Source organism: Felis catus, chromosome C1, assembly GCF_018350175.1.
Source record: "Felis catus isolate Fca126 chromosome C1, F.catus_Fca126_mat1.0, whole genome shotgun sequence".
Lineage (NCBI taxonomy): Eukaryota > Metazoa > Chordata > Mammalia > Carnivora > Felidae > Felis > Felis catus.
The window spans coordinates 68,645,535-68,666,084 of NC_058375.1; the positions used below are offsets into that span (position 1 = coordinate 68,645,535).

Genomic DNA, 20,550 nt, shown 5'->3' on the forward strand with positions numbered 1-20,550 from the left:
ATAGACTTAGAAGCACAACTGGAGGTTAGTAGTTATAGAAGTTTTTCAGTTTACAGCTGGAGAAACTAAGAAAGTCTGCAGAGATCATCCCTTTGCCAAGGTCTACTTCCTGCCAGTCCATTTTTCTTTCTGTAGAACTTGATATATAGCTTCAGATCATTGGTGTATTTTCCTGCCTCATGAGGCTGTCACTCAACAATATTTAAGATATACTTTAAAATATATTGCTTAACATTGTTTAACTTAAATGGTGCTGACTGAAAAAAATAATGTATTTCAGCTTTTTTTACATTACCATTGCAGATTAAAAACAGTATTAAGTCATGCTAACTCTGCAACTTTCCGGTGATCTTCAGAAGTCACACACCTACAGGCCTCTATTTTTTTTAAAAATCACAGTTTCTCTTGGGAAGTACAAACTGTTGCTAAGAATGATTTACTGCCACAACACTGAAAAACTGAAATATTACAAGAATAATTTTAACTTTTACTATATTTAGTTTATCAGTTCACACTGATTAGCAGTCACCATTGAAAGAGTTGAAAGGATGCCTTCAGAATTCCTCCTGCAGGTATGGGGTTTAGACATTATCTTTTCTCTTTTGTTTGCTTATAACAGGAAGCTTATTTAATCCATTGCTTTGTTTCAGAGTTTAGGCAAATAGAGACTATCCTTGTTAGCTTTCAAAAGCTCTTACTTTTCCTGCATTAATGGCACTCAGGGTACATTCTGTGATCCCTCTTTATTTACCAGAAAGCTTGTCTTTGAGAGCTGTCACTCCATTCTTTCAACTGTGCTGTTAATTGACTGATAGCGAAAATTGTGTGGAAAACCTTTAGTGACAAAGATTGGATATAGGTGTTACTCTAGTCTACAGGCTGGTGAATCTTTGCTTCTTGATCCCATTTCTATTTGTACTAAAATACTAAATATAGACTGGAAGAACAAAGTACATTTAAAAGCATTCAGAAATGTTAAGCAACAATAAAACTCCGTAACCATTTAAATGACAGCAGCTGACTATTTGAATTAACTTTGTGTTTGGCTTAATTTGGGGCCCTAATTATTCCTAACTTACGTGAGTAGATTTCAATTATAGTATCCTGCAGGGATTTGTAGCTAAGGCAACTAAAAGAATCATTTTACATAAAGTACTTTTGTTCAACTGATTAGTCAAGTTAAAACGTAATGATGTAAAATTGAAACCCTTCCGACAAGGTCCAAACAAATGTTTCTAGTAGTTTTGCTAAAAAACGAAGAAAAAAAAAGATTGAACTGAGTTTAATTTTAAACAATATTTTGGTCTTTGGGAAGATTTACTTCATTGTAATGCTGATAAATATATAAATATGTCTTAAGATCATATGTGTTAGTAAAACATGAAAGATAAATTTGTCACAGTAGAAACAAACCTTCATAAGCAATGTCTGTTTATTTTATAATTCTTTATGTATGATTTTTGACATCTTCAAATACATAGCTTTAGAAGAGAAATATAAATAAATAATTTGAATGACTAGCTCTTCTGTGTTTTGGAATGCATTTCAGTTGAACACAGATCAGATACTCAATTATTGATTTGAAATGTGATATACCAGTAAGCACCAGGACATGCAATATGGTTGACACTGTGCTACAGTGAATAGACAACTCAGTATTTAACTCACAGTTCCTTTCTCCCCGCTGTCAGTCTTTCTCCCCGCTATCAGAGCCCACCGTAATTTTGAACACCTTTACCAACGTAAACTTAAGTTATGATTGTTTGTGATGGATGCTACTTTGGTTCCTTACTAATCTATGTGCTGGAGAGAAGTATAAAAAAAGCACTTGCTGGGACACCTGGGTGGCTAAGTCAGTTAATTGTCCGACTCTTGAATCTTGCAAGGGAATCGACTGCGAGTCACAATCTCACAGTTCTCCGATGAGTCCCACATCAGGCTCCGTGCTGAGCGTAGAGCCTACTTAAGGATCTCTTTCTCTCTCCCCCCTACCCCCTCTCGCTCTCTCTCAAAAAAAAAAAAAAAAAAAAGCACTTGCTGGCATCAATAGACCACTTTGAGGCTTAACCATAACATTTCCCTAGAGTCTTATAGCTGTTTAATATTAGTCTAATACAGTTAATGAAGTTAAAAGCCAGCAGCTCTGTTCTCTCTTGTTAACAACTTTGTGGTCCTCTTTGTCGTCTTCCTCTCTCCTACCCCTTTTTACCCCTTCTTTCAGTTTTTGAACATGTATTGTATGTTAGTCATTGTCTTTACATACTTATATATGCATTATTTCCTTTAATCATGTCAGTTCTGTGACCAGTTTGTCACTGAGTAAAACTCAGTCTGAAAGGCGTAACATATAAAATTCAAGGACCTGAACTTTGACTTCAGAGTGCTCTGACTGCTCCAGCCAAGCTATGTTAACAAGTGTTTCTTGAGAACAATGCCAAGAAATCCATGCTTCCACCTGTTCAGTGCCTATTTGTTCTTTAGGATACATTTCAAAAGTTCGTACCTTTAGGATGTTTTTTTCTCATATAAACAGGAATCCTTTGAATTTGTATAGCAGCACAGTCCAGGAGGGTCAGTTACCAGCCACAGGTGGTTATTGAGCACTTGAACTATGGCTAATGAGACTGAACACATACATTTTTATTTTATTTTATATTAATTGTTTTAAATTTAAGTAGCCACAAGTGGCTAGAGCAATTCATAGGTATTTTAGTTTTCTTTTTTCACTTAGGGTTTTTTTTTGGGGGGGGGGCAGGGAGTCATTTCCTATACCTCTTTTATATGTTTTAGTAAATTCTTTGAGGTCAGGGAAAGTGTTTTGCTTTTTTCTATATTTTTTCATAGTGCTATGGTGCTTAGAAAAATATTTGAACTAGTTGAGGAATGCATTTAATGTGTGTTAGCGCCAAAGCAGTGTTTTAAATATATATTCACGGTACAGCAGTTTCACTAACTGTCACCCAAAAAACAGTGTGATGAGTTTGTGAATATCGAAAACAAATACAGTATAGGTGTATGCATAGAATGTAGCATGCAGGAATGGAGTCTTTGGGATTAACAGCTGAGTTTAAGTATACTTTCAAATTTAATGGTAGCAAACCCTAGTTGCTGACTGACTGCAGCCTTAGTTCTTCTGTGATTTTGATAGTTCTTTAAATGATCTGGATGGTAATAACCTACATCTGAGTTAGCTAATTGTTGATTTCTGTTCCCTAATAGAGCTTCTTTCTTGAAATCCAATGATAAACCTAGCCGATACTGCCATTTGCTTTCTATAGTTTGAGAAAATGCTTTGGAGGATAAGTAATTATGAAGGCATCAGCTTAAAATGATGAGTAATGACTATCTCTATAGTCATTTAGGAAATCTTATGATCTTGGCTCATGAATTTCTTCTTTTAGTAACTAGAAAATTATTTAATTTTAGTGTAGCTATAAGAAGAAGGGAATTTTATTATTATAATAGATAATGGTGTTTAATTATGACATTTTACATAGACTTACAGATCACACTTGAAAATTATTACTTTTTTGGTTAATATGTTCTTAATTATTATTAAAGAGTTTATGGCTTATAATATTACAGTTGATGGCTCTCCTGGGGGAGGCTTCATAAAATGCCTTTTAATTATATATGTGTATATGTTTATATGTACATGTATATTTATGTATGTGTGTATGTATATGTTTATGTGGACGTATATGTGTGCATATGTATACTGGCATTCAAATTTCTTTAATTTTTCTGTTTTATTGAAAAATAATTGATGTATATTACTTACAAGTTTTAGGTATACAGCTTGGTGGTTTGATTTACATATACTATGAAATGATTATCACAGTAGGTTCAACTAACACGCGTCTTTTCATATAGATGCAGTAAAAAGAAAAAAGAAAAAAAAAATTTTTCTTGCAATGAGAGCTCTCAGAATTTACTCTTAGCAACTTCCCTGTATATCATACAACAGTGTTAGCTATAGTGTTGTACATTACCAAAATGTCTTATTGTCTCTTTATTTAAATAGCGTTTGCAAATGGATGTCTGATTTAACATGCTGTCTGTGTCTATCCCCTATTCCTGTCTCTCTCATGTAGAAAAATGACAAATTGTCTATTAGTAGAAGTTGAGGTAAATGCATAGTGCAACTGGAGAAAATATTTTTTATATTCATTACTTTTAAAGAAGAAAGCATTTCACTTAGAATGGTGAGTTAAAAAATAATATATTCTGGACTTCTATTAAGTACTCTCTAATTAAAAGGTTTGCTCAGGAAACTTAAATTTTCATTGACACGCTCAGCATTGATTTGAGGTTTCTGAAGTGCTAGTTTCTGAGCCTCACATCTAATAGCTTATTACCACCTCTTGTTTTATAACAATAATGGTGCTTCTCAGATTGAAGCATTATTTTATCAACTTAATTTCTGAATGATTTATATTTATTTTAACAAGTCTCAGTCAGCTCATTCTTAAAATGAATGTTTGGCGTCACTGAAAATAATTGAAAAGAATGCGTTGCCATTTCATACGGCAAATATAAGAATAGAATTCCAGAAATGCTTGAGCTGTGGCTGCGTTATTAGAACAAATGAATAATCCTCCAGGTGGCTACCTGGAAGGAGAGGGTATAGTTTATGATGGGGAGAGATATTTTGGAATATAATCTGATATACATGTGGGGAAAAATAGCTAACTTTGTAAGTGTAGTTCATGTATTTGTCACTTAAATATGAAGGGATAAGAAAATAGTCTAAAATTCATAATTTCCTGGATATAGCATTTGGCTTAATTATATAGTAGTTTTTCAAATTATGATCATATGAAAATATCTGAAAATAAACCTGCATGGAGTTAGGTTCAGATTTCTCTGTATTTTTTATTTAGCATTTGCAAATGAATATTCGATATACCATGCTGTCTCTGTGTGTCTGTCTCTTTTTCTTGCTTGCTTTTGTTCTCTTTATGTCAATTTAGAAGAAAAAATTAGTAAATTTTGTATTTGGTGGATTACATATTTCATATTTTTGGCAGCTGAGGAGTACTGCACAATATAAATTAAGATACACAGTGAATTTTCACAACTTCATTAAACTATTTTTCTTACCTATGCTTAAGGACATTTTATTGGTATTTATTCTGCATGAAGCTCTGATACTTAAAATTTACTCTATAAATTTGGTGTACTACTTGAAAAAAGTACCCAACTGTCAGTCCATTCCAAGAGTGAAGAAGGCAGATCCAGCTGGTCCAGAGGAGAGAAGGTCTAGTTGGTGCATAAAAAATTCATGTCAGCATTTCGACACTGCATTCTTTTGGGGTATCTGTTATCACTGAATAGGAAACTGTTTCAAATTGACAGGCAGACAGAATGTTGTGCTGAATGTGTAAATTGGAATTATCACATCTAGCAGTTCCCTTCACCAGGTGCCGGCTTGGAGCTCCGTTCTGCGCTAATGTCGAGAGAGTGCCAGGAATAGTTCTATTTGCTAATTATCCCTCATCTTTTCCAATGTCTAGTTTTTTTAGTAAACAGCTTGCCCAGGTGTTTTCAGGAATGCCGAGCAGGACAATGCAAAACTGCAGGTGCTTATGTGGCAAGAAGATGCCATACAGAACACTGAAAACATCTATACCCATCTGTGTAAAAAGGATTATTGCTTTCAAGGGTTTTATTCTCTAATGTACTGAAAACAATAGTTGTCAGTATTTTGTTGGCCCTGAGATACTGTGAGAGCAAAAATGTGGGGGTTAGTGTTTTTAAGAACGCTAGAACATTTAATTAGGCTTTACTTTGAGTCTTTTAAGAAAATTTTATGATCTGCAACCTGTGTGGATACACAGTGAGGTTTTCAAAGATTGTAAACCATGAGGGCAAATGTAATATTAAACAAGGAATATTAAAGATGAGTTTTTTGTTTCTTTAGGCTTTTTGATCTTAGTTTACTACTACATGATGTCATTGTGGGTTTTTTTCTCTTTTTTTCAGAAAATTCTTGTGCAGTATAGTAGTATGATGTTTAAAACCAAAGTTTAGAATTTTTTATGCTTTATGAATTTATATCACAAGTTATTTAAGTACTGCTCAAATTAATGTGTGCTTGAAGCATTTATAATAGTGTTACTTTTTTTGAAATTTAACAATTTGAATCACAAAATTATCCTTAATTAGTTCTGTTAATTGTGTTTTCTTGGCAGTCATAAACATTCTTCTAAAAGAGTTTGTTATCTGTCTTTTGCCTATCCGGTGGGCATTGAATTTTCTTAATAAATTTTGCATTGGAGATTGCTTTTTTATTTTCTTCTTTTCTAATCATTTCTCATTATGGTAAAATAATGAAGTGCTAAATACTCTAAGTATGAAGATTTTGTGAAGTTTCCTCTAGTTTGCCTAGGACTGTGAAAGTTGTGGCATTTTGACAGCCGGGCACATTGCAGTGATACTGCTGAACACTTCACAGGATTTCTCTTGTCAGCTTTGATTTAGGATTAGACATTATTGTCTTTTGTATTGACTTGGTTTCTGTTTCCTTTCATCGACATGTCCTGTAGTGAAAATACATTCATACCAGAGTTTCCCATGGGAGTGAGAAAGGGTGTATATATATATATATATATATAGAGAGAGAGAGAGAGAGAGGGGCAGCAAGTTTTGGTGTGAAGTCCATTGGTTCAGATTCTGACTCTTACTTACCAGCTATGTGAATTTGTGCAAATTATTTAACTTGAGCCTGCATTTTCTTATTTTTATAAAATTGGGAAAATCCCTACTTTTCAGACTGTTGACGCTTAGAAATGAGATGTTAAAAAAATCATTTATTTGTCAGTAATTATTGAACACCTGGCAAGTGCTAGGACTGTGCTGTGTGCTAGGCATGGCTTTTGCCTTTAATGGACTGAACAATAATTATAGTACGTTACAACATCTATGAGGGAACTAGAGAGAGGTGCACAGGGAGCACACCCAGCTGAAACTGAGTATGTTAAGAAACATTTTCTGGCAGAGATACTTGAATGAGTAAGAACTGGGCAGCTCAAGAAGAACGAGGCATTCCAGGAGAGGGACTAGAATGTAAGATCATTGTCGCTAAAAACTGTAGGGAACTGTGGGTGGTCAGTGCATGTGCAAGGTGGGGGGAGGGTGGTATAGGACAGGTCCTATAAAAGAGTTTAGGATTCTGTCATGTTGGTATCAGGATAATTACTGAATAATTTCAAAGGTGATTATAGATTTTTATTCTAGAAGTATTTATTTGGGTTAGATGGGGCTCACTATTGAAAGCAGAGAAAGAAAATGTTGAACCAGTTCCTGTGGGCCAGGCAGTTAACATAGACAAGGGAAGCATGCAGAGTATAAAGAAATAAAACAAAACTAGAAAAATGCATGCTTGTCTAAAGTGGACAGATGTTACTTAGCTCCAGGTGATTATTTTGTCATTTTTTTATGTTTTGTCAATGTGAAGATGTTGTCAGTTGATCTGATTATGTTTTCCCCAATAGAAGTCAGAAATTGATTTTTTTTTAAGATTTCATTTTTTTAAGCAATCTCTGTACCCAACCTGGGGCTCGAACCTGTGACCCTGCTATCAAAATTCGCAGCTATTCTGGCTAAGCCATCCAGGCACCCCAGAAATTGATTTTGAATGATGTATCTCCACAGTGTGAAACATTGGAAACTAATTCAAAACACAAATTCAAACACGGTGGGGGGGGGGGGTGGCAAATGGAATATACCTGTGAGTAGGGATCATCCTGTTACCTGCCCTTTATACCTTCTTTCTTAACTAGGACATTTAGGGCAGTCTAGGTGAGAAAGAATGAGAGACTGGGAAAAAATTGCAGTGAGATACGATAAAAAGGTGAACTGATGGTGATTTATTCAGGTTTATTGGTGGTAAGGAAGTGGCACTAATGGATGTTTGGGCATAAAATAAACTGGACTCTCCCAGAGATTCAGGGGGATTCATCCTGCCTGGTTTGCCCTGTGGAGGTTGAAAGAGGCAAGGAAACTGGTCATATCCAGCACAGATCCAAGATGTCTGGAGCAGCAGGGGTGTGGGGGACTCTGTTTACATGTCCTGGGTTCCCTTTGCATCTGTTTGCTGTGCTCCCAGATCTCAGGATACTCACTGGCTTTTTTCCCCTCTGTACTCTTTTCCTGATCTTTCTTCCCTTTGCATTGATTGCCCACGGTTTCTTCCCCCTCACAGTTTGATCTAAGGATGACTTTAGCGTACTCCACCCAGCCTTGTTCTACCTTGACAGCTTCAGCTCTTTGTCTTAATTCTGGAATTGCCCAAGTTTCCTAATTCAGATTCCTGAGACAGAGAGAAACTCATGGACCTCATTCCTTTTGTACCAAGTCAGATCATGCATTGCTGTCGGGATTGCAGACTGCCCCTGCGTTGAGGAACCAAGTCTTTTTCAATCAGCTGTGTCTGGTTGCTGGTAGGATCTCATAGTCGGCTTGGCTTTGCCTTCTCAGCAGTGCATATAAGCAGAGCATTTTTAGTTAGAATGAACTGAGTGCCTGCAGAAATGGCAGCTAATATTCAGATGTAGTGAGTGATGAATGTGGGGAGTCACAGTGGATCATGAATTCACTAAGATGAGAAAATATAAAAAGAAAAGTGGATTTGATTGGTAATTTGTGTGGTCAGTTTAATGAAGTTTCTACCATTAAAAACATAACAATAGTAAGCTCAGACTTAGATAAATGTGCAAGTGGGGCATACATACAGAATTAAAAATATATTATTAGAGCTTTAATATTTCATGATTTATAATAAGCATATAATATGAAGCTTGCCTTAATCATTAAATAGTAAATATGAGTAAAGTTTGGAAAACGTTTATTGTAGGTGTACAGAAACAGCTAGTTTTTAATTTCTCTAATTTGTACTTTTCATTTAAACCTAAAACAATGGCTGCCCTTTGGATCCTACTAGATATCAAACACTGTACGAGATTCTTTCTCTTCATTGTCCTGGATAATGCTATGAATGGCTGTATGAGGTTTGTATTATTTTCTCAATTTTGTACCTGAGGAAACTTATGCACAGATAGGTGAGTTAGGCAGCATCAAATCAACAATAAATGCAGAGTTGAGATTAATTTGTCCACAGGACTGTCTGACACGACATTCTTTATGATTTTTAATTTGTATAATAATGAAAATCCACTTGCATTTTCAGTTTTGGAATGTTTCTAGATGCATATAGTGTGGTGTCTATGATTTAGCTATTCGTAATTTCAGCAATGCCTATGTGTAAAAAGGAAATGACTTTTGAAAGGTTCATTGATGTACGTGCACTCTTCACATTCAGGCTAGGTCTGTTTGATGCCAGACAGCCTATTGAGAAAGTGGGAGATGTAGGCATTCAACATATGCTTTTTGTCTCTGGTGCCAGACATCGTACTTAGCTTCATTTTTTAACTGCGTTGACTACATATTTTGGCATTGTGTCGACACATCAGTGGAAAAGCCTCTATCAGCCCACAGATGGTTCCTTTTGGTGGCAGTTCTCTCGAATTCACTATCCATTGACAGCTTCTATGCAGAGAGGGTTCTGTTCCTAATCAATACATACACAGTTGAAAGATTATATTGTGATTTGAATGTGCCACTATATTTTAAATTTGTGGGATCTTGGTATATAACAGTATTTAAATAAGTAATTGAGTAAGTGAATGCAATTTTTAAAACCCATTTTGTGACCTTTTAGAGAGAGTATTTTAGGCTGTATACCATCGATACAACCATCACCTCTTAGAATTATTATTTTTGTTCTTATGTAGCAATTAATCTTCACTCTCAGTACTGTCATTTAAATCTCTCTTATTATATTGATATTTTGAGAAGTGGCCTTTAAAAACGTATGGGAATGGTGAAACATTTTATCTCAAATTGGAAATTAAAATTGGTGGTTAGTTTGCAATAGGGAAATAAGGAAACATAATTGAGCCATTGAGCTAACGGTACTCTATGCCTTGACTCTGTTTATTCAGACATTTGTTATTTCATTCAGCAAATGATGTATTTATTGAGTTTTTACTATGTGCAGCTTTTTCTGTGTGTGTGTGATGTGAAGAACTGAAACCAAGAAGAATGAACATCATTTTACCAATACCCATAAACTTTCTCTTAAGGCGAGAACAAATGTTATTATGAAAATGTTTAGAGCTAAGACTTAATACCATATATTCCTAATCTTTGCTGTCTTTTGAAGCATGACATGTTCTCACATTTTTAGAGATTCAGCTTGAATTAGAGCAGGGTCAGTATTTTAGTTAGCATTCTTATTTCTTATACTATAAGAATTGGGGATGATTACTTAGATTGGGTGTTGGCCCCCTTTAAAAATGATAGCAAATGTACAAAGACCTGAAGAAAAATCATTTACAGAACTTAAAAAGCACATGAAATGAACTGTAGACACATTTAACATCCTCCCTCTCCCATGTAATAGAGAGTAAGCATGCTGTTTGTTAGAGTGCTTACTTTCTATTGGATATGGCTTATTTTCAGCTTGCTATGTAGTTTTTATTTTAACGTGCCATGGGGTTTATAGTCATAATGTGCATCATCATTCATTTTTCCAACATTGGAAAATGTTGATTGAATAGTTTTGCTGTGCACACCTCTATGAAGTTAATTGTGCAGAATTCAAGTAACTATGAACATTCAGATTTTAATAATAATTATGTGGGAAGGATTGAGAAGATACAACCAATAAAAGTTGAAAATAACACAGTTTAAGACAGGAAGTAAATTATAACGACTGAGTTTTACAGTATTTTAATAACTTGAGCATCACATAATTTTAAAATTTTTGCCACTTTAATTCTGATATGATTGTGTATAAATGTTCTTTAATTTTTATGAGAAATTGTGTTGTTTAAATCATTTGTGTCAATTCAGCAGTATTTCATCTCTGTTGCGTAGTATATGTTTTTAAATGTTTATTTATTTATTTTGAGAGAAAGAGAAATAGCTAGCAGGGGAGGAGCAGAGAGAGAGAGGAAGACAGAAAATCCCAAACAGGGCTCTGCTATCGGCCCAGTGCCAACTTGGGGCTCAAACTCAAGAACTGTGAGATCATGACATGAGCCAAAATCAAGTCTGACACTCAACTAACTGAGCCATCCAGGTGCCCCTGTGTAGTATTTTTAAATGTTTCATTCTTCAACTTCTACATGATTTGAAATTCTCTTAAACAAAAATGACCAAAAACCAATTTAATATTATTTTAAATATTATTTGATAAATGCTCATTTGTGTGTGTGTGTGTGTGTGTGTGTGTGTGTGTGTGTTGGTCATCTGAACTGTATGTAATATTGTGTGAGGCTTTAAAAAATATATAGTAGGGGCGCCTGGGTGGCGCAGTCGGTTAAGCGTCCAACTTCAGCCAGGTCACGATCTCGCGGTCCGGGAGTTCGAGCCCCGCGTCAGGCTCTGAGCCTGGAGCTTGTTTCCGATTCTGTGTCTCCCTCTCTCTCTGCCCCTCCCCTGTTCATGCTCTGTCTCTCTGTCCCGAAAATAAACGTTGAAAAAAAAAATTTTTTTTAAATATATAGTAAAATATTTTAATGACTTTATTAGCAAATTTAAACATCATAAAAAATTAGAAAGAAAAAAGGATTTGAAATCCTATATCAAGAAACTAATGTTTTCTTGGAACATCTCTCAGTGAATTTTTTAAAATTAAAAAAAACCCTCGGTTTTATATATTTAAAAAACAAATAATATGTTCCTACCTTAGACATTTTTTTAGTGTACATTAACATGTTAAGTGTATAATATCTAGCAAATTTTATAACCACATATTATATGGTTTCAGTTACTTAGGTGTGTGTTAGCTGGAAAAATGTCCCATGGTAACATGATACAAGAAAGGCTTTGGGGAAAAAAATTTTCTAGGAATCCACAATTTCGGTTCTTGGTCTAACTTGGAGTCTAGTTAGTTCATTTTTCTGGACCAAATTTCCTAATATCAGAAGTCAACAAATTAAATTGGGAGGAGGCCAGTAGCTATGCTGACTCTAAACTTTGAAATAAAGTTAAGTCTACTACAGCAACATACTTTTTAACTTTAAAAATGTGCTTGCCTTTAGTATACTTTTTAATTCATTGACGTTTGTGATTTTGTTGCATAATACCACTTCTGCCGTGTGACAGGTGGTGGTTCTTAAGCATACAGCTATCTTCCTTGTGGCCTAACTCATTTTCATTACATAGCCTTGTTTATTTTAGACCATGTGCACACCTCACTGACATTTCAGTAGGATGATAAAGTATTTTACTATAGTTCACTTTGCAAAGATTTTAATGTTTTCAGTAATATTAAGTCGGTTAAGAAACCTATCTACCACTTGATAAGAGGTGTTAGAATGTCATGGCGAGGTGTTACTATGCACTGTTGACCAGAGAAATAGAAATGTTATTGGTTTATATTTTATGCATTTATTTTATTTTATATTTTATCGATTCTGTCAGTATCACTTGAAAAATGCCTTTTAACAGTTGTTATTGTTCTTTGTCAACAAACCCAAGAATGTGTTTGATTTAGACTTTGAACATTTTCTGTTACGTGGTATTTTTCATAAAAGAATGAAGACCTAGTATTTTTGTCTTACACTTAACGTCTATTTATGTACAGTTTTGTCATTATTGGTATAGCAGAAGGCAGCTTGTGAACAAAGAAATCCTACATTTATCCTGGATTTTTATTTCACCTGCCGAAGTTAAATCTCACAAAATTTGCAAATTGAGAGAAAATTAGTAATGTGTACTTACTACACCAGGTTATCAAGGAATTTAAAAAAAGGGGGAGGCTATAGTGGATGAGAGAGAAAAAACTTCAAGTTTTGAAAAGGTGATATTTTTTAGAATAGATTAACCATGTTTTTACATTATCCCTGTTGGTAATGCACCAAAAAAACCCAAAAAACAAAAACCATCAACTGACCCATAATGAGCCAACCCCTTTAGCAATTCTTGCTTCCCTTTTATTTACTCATTTTTTAACTTTGTTTTAGGCACCCAGTAGCTTCTATCAGCTTTTTTAAAATCTTCTTCTGGGCTTCACTACTCCTCTCTGACAGCCTCTAGGTAACTATTCTTTTCAAGTGATAAATAGATATTGATTGAAAGGTAGTTTTACTTAGGTTTATTTGAACTTTAGGAGGGCAGGGATCATGTCTTTTGCCGGTATGATTCCCAGAAAGTGCAAGGCACAACAGATATTTTTTAAATGAAATAAATATTTGGTGAATGAGTGAATGAACGAATGAATGAATTTCCAGGTAGATGACTATATTAACAGAACATGAGTCAGCCTTTTTTGTTTTTTCTTTTTCTTTTTCTTTTTCATTTTCTTTTTCTTCACATTTTTTTTTTGGACTGGATTCACCTTTTATAAACTCTAGAGAAAGAATATCAATTTTTCATAGCATTTTTATTCTTTCACCAAATAAGTATACCTATCACTTTCACATCTACTGATGTCTCCCACACAACCAGGACAGTGTATGACAAGGAGATTCTAAGTAAATATTTGTTGGAGGAATGAATAAATGAACGATCCCTTCTCTATTCACAGTATTGCAAAAAAAGAAAAACAAAAACAAAAAAGGGACAGACCTTGATGTAGGGGGAAAATTTCCATGAAACCAAATAATATAAAAATGATGTTTGTAAGTACTCAGTCACACACACCACACACACACACACACACACACACACACACACACACACACACAGCAAACACTGGAAGGCTGAAAATACGATTTTTAGTATCATGTTTATACTTTCTCATAGATAATATTCTGTACAGATTTTTATAAAGAGAAGGGGCTTCCATTTTATGGGAGTTTAACAGAGCAATTAATTTAGGTGATTTGTTTGTGATCAGCAGTTGGAGATAGCTGGTGTCAGAACAAGAATTAGAAATTGGTTGGTATGATTCCCAGGCTGTTGATCTTTGCCCTGCAGTAGGGTTGCTTCCTTTATGGTTTTAGGCCCTGTGCATTTGAACTGAGGATGGATAGCTCATGTCAATCTACATATTGTATTGCAAGCTTCTGAAGTATCCAAACCACAGTAACCATTGGATGTGACTCGGTAGTTGCTTGGTCACAGTATTTTCCTATTGCCTCCTAAGTATTGCTTTATGCCCAAGGAGCCTGGGCTTTTAAATGATAGTCCCCGAAAGACTCTTCCCCTAGAAAGTGAGAGAATCCTCTACAACCATGTTCAACCATGTTTTTCCTCCAGTCTTGCCACCCTCTCCCTGCAAGAATGTGCCAGTTAGCCCTAAACAACAGTGGCTCTCTCCAATGATGATTCCTAAGTTGCTCAGAGTGGATTGTAGCAAGCAGATGGAAAGATAGCAGATTGGGTGGGGTGGGGGGATTTCAGTCTCTTGCTGTTATTTACATTTGATTTAGTGTAAAATGAGATTTAATTGTTCATATTAGAGCCAATTAACGGGGAAACCCAAGAAACCTGGTATGGCGTATTGAGAGCCTGCTGTAGGATGAAGAAGAGTATGTTTTCTCACACAGAAAGATTGGTGGCTGAGTTATATACATTGTATATAAAATAAATAATGAAGTTGTCAGAAAAGATTAGAAGTTAATACATTTGACCCAAACTTATTAAATTATGTGTCACAGGTATTAAATTACCTCCAGACTTGTGTACTTCCTTAAACTGGGAATTAAATTGATCTGAATAGCAGTAGATATTTTATTTTTAAACTGTTTTAAGTATTTATAGAAACAGTGATAGAAAGTAATTGTAATTTTCTGATATAAGTAGCGATCCATTGTTGAGGAAGAGCTAAAAATGCTGGAATTAAATTTTTCTTCACTAGACATCACTAAAACTGAAAATTTACATTTCCAGCATTTCAGGTCTTTTAATTTTATATTTAGTATGCACTTACTAACTGTAAGTATGGGTCAACGATGATATGGCAATAGTCATAAACATTCCAAAAGACTAAGTTGTCACATATATTTCATGGCCTTATTCCATATATTCTTCTAAGAATAAGGTCCTCAGTGTGAGTTTCAAAACTATCAAGTATGAAGATTTTGTTGTATGCAAAATTAATTGCCAAATGGTGTGTCTGAAGGCAGCATATCTCTTGGCAAATGTGTACATATTTAGTCAGGACCTCCTTTTGATTTGGAAGAAATTGAGTGTGTTTCCCATAGCACTGAGACAGTATAGAAAAAATCTTTTTCCTTTTTCTCTAAATAGCAGTCATTGACATAGGTACCATATTGCACAAGAGAATGAATCAGCAAATGGCTTAACAAGATTAAAATTATGTGTATATATTGGGGCATCTGGGTGGATCAGTCAGTTAAGCCTCTGGCTCTTGACTTCGGCTCAGGTCATGATTTCACAGTTTGTGGGTTCGAGTCCTGCATTGGGCTCTGCGCTGGCAGTGCGGAGCCTGCTTGGGATTCTGTCTGTCTCTCCCTCTCTCTGCCCCTTCCCACCGTGTGTGCTCTGTCTCTCTCTCAAAATAAATAAACTTAAAAAAAGTTCCAAAAAAAATTATATACATTAAATGATTACTACATGGTTTCTATGTAATTTGACAGCCTCATTTGCATTTTTTAATATGAAAGTTTCAGTTACTCTAAATATACAGTGAAGTAAAATTAGATTTTCTCATCTTCTTGGATTTGATTGTCCATTTTACTTTATTTCTAAAGCTTGTGAAAACTCCCATATACTGCTTTGCAGGTGGTAGATTCCTTCATATGTGTTAGCATTTCTACCCTTTTTCTGTATTTACTATTTTCTGTAAACAAACAGGGTAAACTATTTTAAAGGGATAATTAAGCTAACATGCTCCATTGTATTTCAGTGTTCCATATGTTTTCCAAAACTGTAACCTCATTTTTTCCAAAATTTAATTTAGTTTTAATTGGTAGACAAATCCAGTTTTGAAGCACTGGCCAACATTGTTTTTGGTTACTTGCATGCCGTCTTTCACTTCTGACTTGCTAGCTAAATAAGATATTGAAATATTAAGAGCTGGTGAGCAAGCCATATCTGATTCCCTAATTAGACTTTACTGATACAAAGATAAATGTGAAGTATTAAAACTGGAAACATTTTAGTAGCGTTACTACATTGTAGCTATTGGGTTTTTATCACTTTTATTTGGGGATATGGAATGTTCACATGGTATCTTACTTACATGATTATAATTTCTTCAACTTTCCCTACTTTCTTCCAATATGAAGAGATCACTTTCCTCTGAGCACCACAGATTAAGAGCTACCTGTTCTAGCAAGTAATCTCTAATTCTTCCTAGTTTCTTATATTTCCTCAAATGTGGGATTGGTAGTTTTAGCTACTAGTTTCAAGCCAGTAGTTTGTTTCTTCTAAAAAACACCCATGGAAGTGAAGTGACCTTTATAAAGTAACCTTTGCTGTGTGCCCCACAGAGAGTACTGAGAACAGAACTCCAGGGAGACAGTTCATCACCCTAAAGGGAGGGAGAAAGGTTTACATCACAACTTTCCATGAAAACTTAATTATTTTAAGGGGCATTGAAAATTTTGCTCAAAATAATTTTATTTAAAATGTTCTGTATAGATTGTGAAATTCAAAAAGAAACAATTGGTATTTGTTTAAAATTCAGAAAGATAAAAGTGATACCACTTTTGGAATAAGGAAAGAACAATTTACTGGGCTTTTTTTTTTTTTTTTTTTTTTGCCAAAGATTTTTTTATGCTAATGGTCATAAAATGTGGATCGTATTCTCTAGACTGAGTAGATTAGGAAAAAAAGGGCCTAAAAATATTTTGATAATTTAGTGCCCAAGATCACATAGTTTCTAAGTTAGTATACCTGGAGTCAGATCCAGACTTTGCTCCAGAGTCCGTTTTCTTACAGTTAAGGCATTCTGAGCTTAGAGGAAGAGGGAAGAAATGTTAACATTTCATACCCTTGTCTTCCTTCTGTTTCTGGAACATGCCAGGCTTTTTCTTATGCCTGGAACTCATTCCTCGGCTTGTCACATCACTGATTTTTTTCTCATCCTTTAGGTCTTGGCTCTAATTAATGTCAACCCCAGAGAGGGTTTTCATAACAATCTTATGGAAAGCACCTCCCAAATTACATCATCCTATTTGTTTTCTTGTTTAACAGTTGTAGTATCTGTAAATACTTTCATTTGTGTGTCTCTTCCACTATAAGTTCTATGAAGACAGGGACCTATCATTTTCCCTTTTGTTTCTTCAAGTTTTATCTCACATAACAGTACTTGGCACATATTAGCATATTTAGTAGTTATTGGTTCAGTGAACAAGTACAACTTTTTATGTATTTGGTTCCCTTTTAAATATATAGAGATAAGCAAGTACTATTTCCTCAGATTTTTTAAAAGAAATAATTAAAATTGCATTTCAGTTTTAATTGTTAGTTGTTACTGTGGTAGTCAAAAGTTATTTGAAAGAAATAAGTTATATGTACATTTCCATGAAAATTACTAGAAATCCCTATTGAAACTGTGCTTTCCCAGTATAAGACATTTTGTAAGCTTGCATTTATTTCCCACACAAGATCCTTTTCTGCAGGCATATTTTAATTATTGAGTTATTAACTTGATTGTATATCTTACACAAAAGAAAGTAATCTTTCACTGATATTTGAGATTTATGTGTTTCAGTTTTTGCATGAAATAGATACTGTCAAGACCTTGTGTTTAGCATCAGAATCTTACACAAGTCTTAACAAACAGTAACCAAAAGTGAGCTCAAAATACAGAATCCTAAGTGGCAGGTAAATGCTTTCATCGCTAGAACATAAATTGCTATCTTTGGTTACAAAAAGAATTTAACATTGGGGCACCTGGGTGGCTCAGTTGGTTAAGCGTCCGACTTCGGCTCGGGTCATGATCTCGCGGTTTGTGGGTTCGAGCCCCACGTCGGGTTCTGTGCTGACAGCTCAGAGCCTGGAGCCTGCTTCGGATTCTGTGTCTCCTTCTCTGTCTGTTCCTCCCCTGCTCACTCTCTGTCTCTCTTTCTCTCAAAAATAAATAAAGATTAAAAAAAATTAAAAACAAACGAAAAGAATTTAACATCTATGTTATATAGCATAGTGATTACTTTTTAAACTATGGAGAGCAGGGAAAAAAACTCCACTAAGTTAAGTAGTGTTTCTTAAGTAAAGTAGGAATGATTCCTTTCTAGTCCAATTAATTAGACAGGATAGAGGGGAGAAAATTAACCTGGTAAAGAATTTCTAGTGATATTCTAGTAGCCACTTGATTCTGCTATAAAAGTTATGGTATTTTCATATCTCAAAGTTCTTATGCATCTTACTTGATTTTGGCAGTAAGCTACTATTACGATTCGTGTTTGTTGACTACTGCCATCTCAGTGTTTTGAAATGCCTACTTTCCAAAAATAACAAAACATAGTTTGGATATGATAGTGTTTTGTGATACTAGTGGACAAGGTAGTGTTGTTGCTAAGCCCTATGGGAAGAGGGGAGTGCTGTGTAGAGTGTCTATAAAAACAAAGCAGACTGCTTCCCTGGAGTGTTCTGACTTCTTTTGTTATATGCACATGGGCCTGTGCCATGTAGCCCTTTTTAGATATGATTCAGAAAGTCAGAGAGTAGGAGGTAGTCTGCTGATCTACAAGGGAGAAAACAAAATTGAGGCTGGTGAGTGAGTTTTGTATTTAATTCTCTACTTGAAAGTAACTAGTTAAATAATGTGTAAAACAATATTTGATTAGGTGAGTGAGTTTTGTATTTAATTCTGTACTTGAAAGTAACTAGTTAAATAACGTGTAAAACAATATTTGATTATCTACAGATAAATTCTTATCCACAGACATTAGAAAAAAAGCCATGCTCTTACACTGCTTCTTCTTACTTGGGATTGCTAATAAATTAAGTACTTAAATGAAATACAGTTATAAAGGAAAACCAAATACTTAATTGCAGAGTCAAGAATAAGTAATATTTTAAAAACTTTTAATTCCTATGATACTTGCACTTCATTTGAGTATCAGGAATTAACTTATGTATCTGTGAGGAACTTAGACTGTATTTCATTGTCTGTTCTATTTTAGATTGTTCTTTTTATGTTCTGTGACAACTCTACCTTCTAGAGTTATGGTGAGATATAGGCTTCAGTGGCTCTTAAAATTTTGGAGCTTGTAGACTCCCTGGAGAATCTGATAAAAGCTAGGCAATAACTCCCAGGTACATATGAAGGTTCATACAGACACCAAGTCTTACACCCTTAGAATCTATTTAATTATAAACCTTCACTTTGGATAGATCGTGTGTGTGTGTGTGTGTGTGTGTGTGTGTGTGTGTGTGTGTGTGTGAGTGTGTGATATACACATTTTGCTGATTTTTTTCTTTTTCACTTTAAAGGTTTTTTTCATAATATCCATCTTTGCCATTGCTGTATCCCAGACGCTGGTGATACTGTTGAAGAAAAAACAGACAAGGTTTAAGTTACATTTAGTTAAAATCTGGGGGAGACATGCATTAACTAAATAAATTATAAATGGGAGGTTCTAAAATGATGGTTTCTTGGTGTAGTGGCCACATTCATCCTTTCCGCCCCCAATTCCCCATTCTTTCTCCATTTATTCTCCACAGGTCAGCAAAAGTGAGCTCTGTAAAATATAAATTGGGTCACTTTCTTTTCCTATTAAAAACTCTTTGGTGGTCTCAATTGGTGTAAACCCCAAGTGATCTAACTTAGGATTTTCTCTCCAGCTTTCCATGGAATCACACTTGGACAGGCTCCCTTGCCTTCAGGCTTACTAGTCTTATTTTAGTTCCTGTAAACATCTGAAGGTCTTTACACCTGTAGTTTCTTTGCCCAGAATTATTTTCCTCTCCCCAACTCACAATTACTTCTTTTATCCTTTTTAGATTAAAATTCGCATGTTCTTGTCTTAGACAAAACCTACCCAATCAAAACATCCTCTTCTCCCACAACTTCCAGACATACAGCACTTTAGTTCCTTACCTATTTCTTTATTAGTACCTACTACAGCATGAATGTGTGTGTTGATTTTACATTTTGGGGGGAGAGGTGGGCACCTATTATTTGCACTAATTTTGGCTCCATGTAGCTGGTAATTCTATCTTTGTTTTAGCCAGCTCCTTGCATACTGTATGCTGTCATCCTTCAATAAATAAAAAGAAGAGTTGGAGTGTAGGTCCAAATACTTGACCAAATTAGGGGAGTCAAGTTATTCTTGTGTGGAGAACTGAAAGGTGCTTGTACATTTGACTAATTGAAGTAAAATGTAGTGTCTGAGCTCAGAGATCTTGTGTTCAAACCAGGTGGGACCCCGTGGCCTATGTTTAGGATTTTCATCTTTATATTAAGAGCTGATAGTAACCAGGAGCTTGGCCTGATGAGATTGAGTTTGAAAGGTCACAGTTGCTATGAGGAGAAAGGATTGTGAAATGGGGAGAGAAGAACTAAAACATATGGCAGGGAGATTTGAAAAGATGTTGTGACAGCATTGGAATCAAAGATCAGTA

The 20,550-nt window shown here is 34.9% G+C and overlaps 1 protein-coding gene across 37 annotated transcripts in view; it reads left to right on the top strand.

Annotated features, from left to right (window-relative positions):
* The window catches only part of ADGRL2 (adhesion G protein-coupled receptor L2), a 623,946-nt gene that overhangs the window by 482,205 nt on the left and 121,191 nt on the right, over positions 1-20,550 (top strand). For 2 of the 37 annotated variants that reach the window (XM_045036102.1, XM_045036099.1), the window contains exon 1: positions 18,344-18,696. The exons of 31 other annotated variants lie outside the window; for them this stretch is intronic. In XM_045036102.1, coding sequence (XP_044892037.1) covers positions 18,456-18,696 — 241 coding nt within the window. In that variant the 5' untranslated portion in view covers positions 18,344-18,455. Of the gene's footprint in view, positions 1-18,342; positions 18,697-20,550 lie in introns of those variants that run through there. 4 more of the 37 variants (XM_045036098.1, XM_045036065.1, XM_045036075.1 and 1 more) reach the window with 4 other exon arrangements.